Source organism: Anarhichas minor, unplaced genomic scaffold, assembly GCF_050575085.1.
Source record: "Anarhichas minor isolate MPS153535 unplaced genomic scaffold, ASM5057508v1 ptg000041l, whole genome shotgun sequence".
NCBI lineage: Eukaryota > Metazoa > Chordata > Actinopteri > Perciformes > Anarhichadidae > Anarhichas > Anarhichas minor.
This window is the reverse complement of record NW_027466487.1, coordinates 769,963-779,949: the sequence shown is the minus strand read 5'-3', so window position 1 is coordinate 779,949 and position 9,987 is coordinate 769,963. Positions and strand designations below refer to the sequence as shown.

The following is a 9,987-nucleotide window of genomic DNA, read 5'->3' as shown; positions in this document are numbered from 1 at the left end:
GCACATGTGATGCACATGATATGACATGTTTTTTGTTCTATAACTGGTTGTAAATTAAAGGTTACGGTCTTCTAAACGTCATCTCTGATGCAGCAATCCCATCAGATTGATTGCCCCCAAGCTACAACGTGCAACATCGGCATAAAAGCAGACACATGTCGTGTTGGGTATTCACTGTTGGAAAAGCTTATACGGCTAAGGCTAATAATAAAAACATGAAAACGTGGAAAATATTTGATCCAAATCTATTTACTTTTATCAAATTTGCAGTGATCTTATAAACTATTAAAAAATGGCATGAATTGTTTCCATTATTTGAGAGCGTTGTTCATTTGGGGTATAGTATGAAGAGTGTTGCTGCCTCAACAGCTTTTATTTTCTCACAACTCTTCCCACCAACTGTTGGGGACACGGAGGTCACAGAGTAGAGCAGCTGCAACTAAATGTACAACATGGGGAATTATGTTACAGAAACCCATTAACAAATTAGAAATGTCTTACTTGCTTGTGTTTTTTGTTTTCCAAGGTGAAGTCCAAGTGAATGAAAGGAAATTATTGTTAACTCCTCTTTATGTGTAGCTGTTGGGTTGAATTTCAGAAGACATTCGTCTGCTTGCTTTTAGATTGCAGGATGAAAGAGGGATGGTGATTTTAACACCAATGCACCAGGGTAGAATAACAGCCAGCGTTGATGCTTCCTGACTTCTGCATGCACATCAACAGAGGACTTATAATGGTGGAAATGATGCAGAAAAAGTAAATGAATGTGGTTTCATCTGACAGGAAACCAGATGGTGGATACTCAGCCAGAGGGCGGCCGGGAAGCTTTTCCTTTTCTCCAGACCATATTTCTCACATTACCATCAAATTTTATATTTATATACCGAATGTACTGCATGCAGTCCAATCTCTTCAGGAACACAGATCTGATAGAGTATGGTTTGCACGTTGCTCAATACACAATCATATTCCTCATAAGTATAGGACATTCAGTAATGTTCAGGAAAAAGGTTTGTTTTGTTGAATGGCTTTAATATTGTCACGTTAGTCTTCAGCAGCACTTCCCTCTGGCTTTACGAGCCAGCTGGACTGTCACTAACAAGCAAGCATCTGATGCATTTGTGGTCGGTAACCTGAAGAGAGGAAGATTCAACTGTGGGAACTGATGCTGCCTGTGTTTTGAGTTGTGATGAATTGTTGCCATCTACTGTATGTTTCCAGTTGTGCAACAGAAAAACTTCCAACTACAGTTGCACTATTTTCATTAAAAACATGTTTCTTTGAATGAATATTCATCTGTGCCATGAATTACGGATTATTTATTTTCATATTAATCAAAATGTCAATTTCTATCTCTCTTAAAACATTGTAGATATAGCAAACTGTAGATGCAATGCATAGTTTTTATTTATTTCTTCAGTTTAGTCTGTCCCGTAGAGTTTATTAAAATCATTTTAAAAAAACTAGATACTGATAAGAATTTAAAGAAATATAGGAAAACCTTATCATGCGCAAATAAAATAAAATAATAAGAAATATGCATCTAAACCATACTTAAAAGTAAACTGAACATTCTGTCTGTCACAAGACATAGATGACGATGCAGGAAGTGACACTGAGTAAGAATGATTCTCAATTTTTTGTTTTATTAAACGCGAGTTTAAAAAGCCATCATACGGATGATTTATGCATTTAAACAGCTGCAATATGATGTAGCATATTAACTGGATAATGTTTCAATCATGACAGCACCATGATCATTATTGTTAACATTCATCAAACTGATGTTCATGCTCAGTCTTCAATTCCACATAACACAAACCCGGATTATTAGCACATGCTTACGAATCTCAAAATGTCAAGTAAAAATTATTAGAACACCATTATCTGTTAAAACCACTAGCTGCAATACTTTATAACCTCCCCCCCCCATTATAGAAAACAATGCAGTTTGAAATGCTCAGGAAAAATGATGTGGTTTCATCTGGAAGGCATCAGCAGAACTGAAATTTAGAAAAATAACAGAAGTATTTTTTAAATTACACAAACAAAAGATATGAGTTATTGAAACAAAGGCCAGGGAAAAACATACCTTCCAGCGGTTACCACACTCATTGCACAGAACGAATGTGGTCATTGGCTCATCAGCACTGCGTGTCTGCACCTAAAACACACACACACACACACACACACACACACACAGGAGGTTTTGTAGCTGTAAATATTACACACATGCAAAGAAGGGCTCAAACAATACTGACAAGACTGAATAAAAATTAATTAATTTTGCTTTGCTGAAACTCCACAACAACCCCAAGTTGAATAAAATTCACACACAAACACAAACACACCTGTCCAAGATACAAATGTTAACTATAAAACACAGAAAGGGGTGCATGTGAAAAAGCACCAGTAGGTTTGAGATTGTGCGTTTCTGCGTGTTCATGTACTGCGTGTGTTTACCTGGTTGTAAGTGCAGTTGCTCTTCCTGCACTTCTCGCACTGCAGCAGGTCGGTGCTTGTGCCACCAGTTTTGGCCATTTGGTGCTCCCTTATGGCCTCTTGGGTGAGAACATTCCTCAGCTGTTTCAGCTCATCGCTGGCCATCTCCTACATAAACACAAAAATGTGACTAAATGGAGCAGAGGGACGTAGAAGAGTGGCATAAAAGTAAATCTGGGCATCAGGAAAGAAGTTCATAATTGGTTTAGTGTGCAGCTGCAGGGTTCTGTACCTCAGCAGACATGCTGGCGATGCGGCTCAAGTCAATGTTTCCTGCAAGGACGTTTCTGCGAAGCCCAGGGTTCTTCAGGTCCTTCAGGTTGCTGATGCGGCTGCGGACTCTGTTTTTATATTTCATATCTGTGACCTTGGTCTCCTGGTAGATATGTGCGACCGTGCAGTCAAGGTAGATCTGATCGTAGTAATAATCAAATGTAAAAGGCAATACTTTTCATTGGGGTGATCACTGAATGAACATATTAGTCAAACCAACCACAATGTGAAATAATTAGCTACATTGAAGGATATGATCTTCAATCTCTGCAGCCATGCTGTCACAGTTTGTTGTAAAATTCTTGTAGTCGTCTGTGAAGACCAGGAAAAAAAAAAAAATCAGGTCAATCTGCACACTACAGTGACATTTGTGTGTGTTGCTGCTAAGGTCCACAATTTGTATACGTGTTACTACATTGTCCATATATTTAGAGCGCATCAGCTGCAGTAGTAAGTGCTCTCAGTTAAGAAGTGTATTCTTAGCCTCACTGTCTGTGCGCAGGGCAGCTGCCAGCAAGTCGATGCACTTGTCTCTGACGGAGTCTCCGGTAGCGAGGTGAGGAGGCAGTGGACCCCCGGCAGAATTGAAGCTGGGTGACATGGGGCTGGTCGGCGTGGTGGGAGATTTAGGGGCATCGGCTTTGCTCTTCCTGCAGAAAAAGGACACATCAAAGCACAACAGAGCAGAGTGTGTGAAGCCTCACACCTGGTGCTTCTGACCTGATTTGACTGATTTGGAGAGAAGTTACCGTTTCCAAACTGGGCCTGGGGTTTGAGCTAGTGGGTTTTTAAACATTTTTTTAACCTTCTCAGGACCATTTTTGACATTAAATCTTACTTAATAGATGTATAAGACAAAACTGAGGCCTTTTCCACATGTCAACTGAATCCCATTCATCGCTGTTCAAGCAGCTATTTTTTGTCCATTTGGGGAGAGCGGAACACATCGGCATATCAACACCTCACAAAGTTGACATGGCTGACGTGTTAGCAGACGATTGCCAATTTACACATCCATCAGGCATACCAGCAGCATTGATTTAGTTTTGTGCTTTTGGCCACCTATATTCTCACCAAAAACATCAATCTGCTGCTGGAAAACAAGGCTGGTGAGAGTCTTGAGAACGAACCAAACAGTAAATTCATGGAATGTAAAACCAAAAAAAACAGACTGAAAGATGCCAAAATAAGCTGAAGGGAAACTGCAGAGTGATGTGATATTTCTCTGCAAACAGCAACACCAAGTTCATTGGCATCAGTCTTATATTACATGCAAACTTAAGAAAAGGCTAGATTGAATATAAAATAATCAAGAGTATCATCAGCATACATTAGAACAAAAAGAATCGTATTGTAATACCTGTCTATGCTGTCGGTAGAGGGCTTCCTCTGTGGAGGTCCAGGCTGAGACGTCTTCGAGCCTTGAGACTCTCTTCTATGACATAAAGTCAGTAACGTCATTTTTATGGTTTCCATTGAAACAAACCTGCAAAACTTTAATGAAAATAATTTCACCTTTCAACTGTTAGCTTCTTCGCTGGTGGCGAGCTGCTTGTCTTTGAATCAGTGGATTCTCGTCTACAGTAAATAATGAGACAGTTTCAGTAAATCTGGTTTTATTGGCAATGTTTATTTCAATTTCATTTCCAAGTACGAGTGAGATTTAAAGGGGTGCGTACCAGTCCTACCTGTCAGGTTTGGAGTCAGTTGGTTGACGTTTCACAGGCTGGCCAGCCTTGGAGTCGCAGGAATCCTTCCTGTAACAAAAGAGAAAGAGTTAAGACACTGACACCAATAAAATACACACTTGGGATTATGTCGGACATGAACTGCCGTGGATTCAAATGCAATGTACAGTGGAATGTATTTTCCTGCTCCTGCACACCTGTGTTTTTCTTTTTTGACATCCAAACTGGGCTTTTTCAGAAGCGGCAGTTTAGAGTCTGATGAATCTTTCCTGACAAAAGGAAACATTTGTTTGATTCTCAAACAAATCCACACACAGTACAAGTATAAAAGGGTAAGCGCCTAATGTACTAAAAACCAATTAGAGCCATTTGAAGAACAGACAACCAGCATGTTTCACAGCTTAACAAGCCCTTTCACACCAATGACTGGCCAACCTTTCACTCTTGGCTTCGTCTGAGTGTTTTTTAGGTACTTTGCCATCCGATGAGTCTTTCCTGCAAAAAGAAACAAACAGTCTTTGAGCCAACAAAATATCTCCATCTAGACATGTTGCTCTTTTTACAGTGACTTACTGTACACCAGCTTGAAGTAAAGATTTGAATGGTTTCCTAATATATCAGGATATTTAAGCAATATCTGACAAAGTTTTTCCTTTGAAATTCTGTTAATCTCACAAAACTGTTCAATAAACTTCAAATTCAAGACTTATCTGAATCTAAAACAGTCTTAAGTATTATCGTTCAATATTTCTTCTGCAGCCACTTACAAAGAAAAAGCTTCATCGCTGATTCAAAGCTCATAAAAAGTCATTTATCGAGTCTATATTTTGTCTAAAATTAGCGAGAAACAGAGATTGCAGTCTGAGGTTACTGATCCTACAGATACAGTAATATTTCAAGGATGAATGAGAGACAGAATCATTTCCAGATCCCAGACCTGTCTCTCTTTATGGGATCTGACGTCTTCTTCTGTGGGGGAGGTTGAGAGTCTGACAACTCCTTCCTGCTGTGACAAACAACACAAGGATTCAATGCAGAGAAGAAAGCTCCGAATGAAATCAAGTTATTTTTTCCAAAATAATCATTCCAGACGCGTCCAAGGCGCTGACTACATGCGGACCATAATGAGAACTCATCTGATCCAGACATCTCCTTTTTCCCGTCCAGTGAGGGACGCTTCAAGGGGGGAGGAGGTGGGGGGTGAAGGTGAAGAGGAAGTGGAGGAAGAGGAGCGTTTGGGTCAGGAGGCTCTTTTCTAAATGAGAAAACACCTTTGAGCTGACCTGAGTCGCTTCATAATGCAGCAGTTATTAATGTCAGGCAATGCAGTGGGTATGCAGACCCTGACCTGGGTGGAGGAGGATGAAGGTGAAGAGGAAGAGGAGCAATTGGAGCATTTGGGTCCGGTGGAACTTTCCTGATGTGAAAAATCAATATTTGTTTTGAGTTTCTACAGAAATTCTGTCTGCACTAAAGTCACTCAAACATGCACCAAAGCACGCCTGACCTCTCTTTCTTTACTTCCAGTGAAGGTCGCTTAGTCGGCAGAGAGGCGGGTTCAGGAGCATCAGGACGAGGATGTCGGGAGGAAGAGTCTTTACTGTCCTTCCTGAACAAATGCCACAAGAGCACAGATCAGAGAGTCCCCAATGCTGCTCAAGCTAAATGCAGAATCTGTTTAATAAAGACATACCTGACCCATTACAGCATGCACCAAGCACAGCAGGTAACCTGTTAGGCCATGAGTCTGGGTTTGAAACTGGAGGCATACTGCCAGTGCATACGAGTGACTCAGAAATGGTTAAGTCATGCAGTAATGTTTCAGTCCATCATGCTCTTCAGCTCGGGCGATGCGAGTGCCCTGACCTGTCCTTTTTCAGGTCCACAGAGGGGCGTTTGATCAGGAGAGGAGGCCGAGCAGGTCGAGGGGGAGAGGGGAACCGGGTGGGATAAAGAAGACTGCCGTCCATCACTCCCCTCCTGAAATAAATAATTCAATCTGAAGCGCTGCTGGCATGTTTTGGGTGTGTAATAATCAGTTTTTGAGCCACCTCCCTCTCACCTTTCAAATAGTGGTTTGTGAACAGCACGTTTCTCTCTCTGGGGTTCCCTCAGAGGTCTCTCCCATTGTGGTGAGCTTATCGGCCTCTTGTGTCTGTTTTCTTCTTTGCGTTTCTTCTTCTTCTTCATGTCATCTGCGTAGATGTGCCTCTTGGGCTCTTTAGGCTGTTTCTCCTTTCTGACTTCTTCCATGCGTCTCTTCTTTGGTTCTCCTAACGACCTTTCTTTCTTTGGTTCTGGCTTGTATCGCTCACTCTGCAGATCCTGTACATTCTTCTGTTTCTTGTTATCCATTACCAGTAGAGTATCTTCTCCGTGTCCTTGTTTTTTGGGTTCTTCTAAATGCTTCTCTTTTCCGATTTCTTGGGGATGTTTCTCATTTTGGGGCTCCTCCAGGTGCTTTTCATCACTGGGGTCATCTGTGTGTCTCTCTTTGTGTTCGTCATTATGTTTTTCTTTTCCGCTTTTGTCGGGGTGTTTCTTGTCAGGATCCGAGTCGTGTTTCGGTTTGACATCAAGTCTTCTGTGACTAACAGAAACAAAGGAAGTATCATCTTTACCTCTGTTCAAGAGCCCGCACACATTTACCAGTTTCATTTACGTCAGCTTTGTTGTTGTAATGTAACTTAGGCCCCATTTGGACAAGGATGAAAAATAAACCAACATGCCCTTTGATGAGCTAGCAGTGTCTTTACTTTGTCCTTCATTGTATGAGTTGACTGATCTTGACAGGTGATCTTATTCTACTTCTTCAGTTGTCAGACTGTGCGCTGAGCTGATGAAACTAACAGTAAACACAGCTCTGTGTAAAAACTCAGAAATACATTTTTAAATGCACACACACCACTACAGAAAAGACTTAAATTACAGGACCAGTGAACAGCACTGGTAATATTGACATCCACCCTACCTTCCCCGGAGGAATGAATCCAGTCCGAATGGGACATTAGAAGAGAATTCAGTGATTCAGATGAAAATGTCATGAAAAAACAAATAGGAAGACATCACAACTTCCATAGCCCCTTTAGAAATGTCCTATATTTGCACTTGCAAACATGACAACCGTGACGTATAACCAAATTACAGCCTCAGTAACAGGAGCGTGCATCATCATGTGTGCCCACACTTTAAGCATTTCTAAGGTCCTCAACTGAACAGATGGAAACATTTTAATGGTGCGTTACTAGAAAATATGACATGAAATGCGCCTTCTTTTATCGCTTTATTTGGATTCTTTTGAATTATGATCATAAAGCACTGTCCTTGGTGCTGCATATTGTCTTTGAACACTTGGATGACGTGAATCCACTTACAGCTGTCAGTGGGTAGAAAACTGTTCTGGGAAAATAGAGTGATTCAACAGCCTCCTTGGCAAAGCAAAACAAACAAGTGTCGGCTGCTACAGTGTAACTCCCGACACTTTCTATCAGCTGTTCATTTCTTGAGTGCTTTTTGACAGAGCTGCTTGGGTGAAGCTGCTTTCAAGGTATTTGTATACACACGCAGTAGTTGTTCACTATTACTGTGTGGTAATACATAAACAAGAACAAATACTGTAGGTCCAGCGCAGTGCATGACAAACATCTCACCATTTCACCGAGCATCTGCACTTCCATCATGATTCCACGTCAGTTAAGATTCTCAACATTTTATTGAACACATTTATTTGATATCGCCTCTGCTTCTGTGTTGAATATCATGTTAGCTGTGGCGTTTCTGTGCAGCAGCTGTGACAGTACTGACCTGCTCTGTGTCTCAGAGGGGGAGCTGTTTGGAGACACTGCTGTGTTGCTGGAGTCCAAACCGTTATTCATTTCAGCTGCTTTCTCGGAGTCTGCGGTGTATGTGTGTGTGTGGGAGGGGGGGGATATCATATTAGTAAAGCATTCAGTGCATTGATGTATTTATTGCAAAAAACAACTATCTAACTGCTCAATAAATCATGTATCAAATTCAAGTACCCAGAAGTCTTTTCCAGTCTTTAATGAGGAACTTTGCCAAAAAAATAACTTCCTCGTCTGCCGAGTGCTTCCTGATACCGTTCACAGACATGCCGATTCTTGTTTCCTTAAACAAAACACACACACACACTTAAGTATACATTGTGAGCCTTAATAAACATGCAGTTACCGCATTTGTAATGTTAATGACAGTCAAACTAACAGTCGAAAAGCAAAAGTAAAACTGTGCTCTAATGTAGACCGGACATATATACTGGAGCCTACCTGGAGAAGTTTGAGAGTCACATTGAAACTTTTCAGTTCCCTCAGCAGGTCCATGGCGCCTTCCTGCACACAAACAGCAGTCAACATCTAACTTCATTTTAAACTATAAATCTAGAAATATGACAATGTAAAATGCAGATGGGCTCGCATGCAAATGTAAACATTAATTTTAAAAAAACACACAAACTGATAAGTAAACAGTAACCGTTTTTTAGACAAACGCATATTGATTCCATCAATTCAAATATATCCCATCATGCACTAAGCATTTCTGTTACTGTTTGCTTTATTCTAGGAATGTTAACAGTGTTTATTGACTGCTATACTGTCGTTTACAGTTGCTACTCTTAATAAAAGAGCGCCATGAAACAACTGTTGCTCTGGTGTTTGCCAGTCAGTCACAACACCCACACCCCGCCTAACACCACACACACACACACACACACACACACACACACACACACACACACGACCTTGCCCACAGGCCGCGTTGTTTACTTTCTGTTGCATGAGTCACTGTTCGAAACGACAACGAGCAGAAAGTTTGCAAAGAGTTGTCGACAAGTAGGTAAAACTTGGCTCATATAGCGCTGCACACCGAAACGTCCTGAAATGCATGCAAACACCTGTTGAACATTTGTTACAGCCGGGGCTCATATTACAAATGTGCACACTTTGGCGAATACACCGATTCAGACTCATCGCCAACGTAAATCTGGAGGAAACCGTTTTCAGAAGAGACCTTACGGGCCTTCTGCACAGCACGAGGTGGCAGGACAACGCGCCACCTGTGGGTGTCAAAATAAGGACTCACCGTGTTATTTCGAGACACCATCTTGTCCAGTTTTTTAGCAATCCGAATGAGATCTTCCTCTTGCGTCATCGCTGCATTTACTCGACTAACAACGAGTCAACGATGTCGATTAGATCTGCTTATTAAAAACCGTGAAATTAGCTCAAAACAAGTGTGGATCCGCTGCAGGTCGGACTTTACGCACAGCGCAGGCTCCATTCAGTCCAGAGGCGTGTCCTGCAGGATCGCAGCTGACCTGCGCGACACATGACAACAACTAAATATAGACGCTGGAATGCACACATTGCACAGAACAAATGTCTAATTTTCAGGGGGATTCGTTTAAAGTCAAACTCTTTCAATGCTTTAACATATCTGTACGGTCAAATCTGTGATCTTACTGGCTCCATGTTATGTCTACTACAGTGCCAGTTGCTGCCGTGCC

General features: G+C 41.4%; 1 protein-coding gene across 6 annotated transcripts; it reads right to left on the bottom strand.

Annotated features, from left to right (window-relative positions):
• Nucleotides 1-1,626: 1,626 nt before the first annotated feature.
• Nucleotides 1,627-9,785, bottom strand: tcea3 (transcription elongation factor A (SII), 3). 6 transcript variants are annotated; one of them, XM_076108959.1, is made up of 19 exons: nt 9,564-9,782; nt 8,750-8,812; nt 8,486-8,591; nt 8,268-8,358; nt 5,971-6,072; nt 5,812-5,880; nt 5,584-5,718; nt 5,401-5,469; nt 4,899-4,958; nt 4,661-4,732; nt 4,464-4,532; nt 4,291-4,353; nt 4,136-4,210; nt 3,265-3,425; nt 3,032-3,087; nt 2,735-2,890; nt 2,464-2,610; nt 2,093-2,164; nt 1,627-2,003 (listed from the first exon to the last, which is right to left on the bottom strand). In XM_076108959.1, the coding sequence occupies exons 1-19, from the start codon at nt 9,630-9,632 to the stop codon at nt 1,995-1,997; spliced, it is 1,644 nt and encodes a 547-aa protein (XP_075965074.1). In that variant the 5' UTR covers nt 9,633-9,782; the 3' UTR covers nt 1,627-1,994. The 6 variants fall into 6 exon arrangements, with proteins under 6 accessions (XP_075965074.1, XP_075965075.1, XP_075965072.1 ...); XM_076108960.1 differs by having other exon boundaries at nt 5,401-5,466; XM_076108957.1 differs by having other exon boundaries at nt 5,401-5,718.
• Between the last annotated feature and the right edge of the window lie 202 nt (nt 9,786-9,987).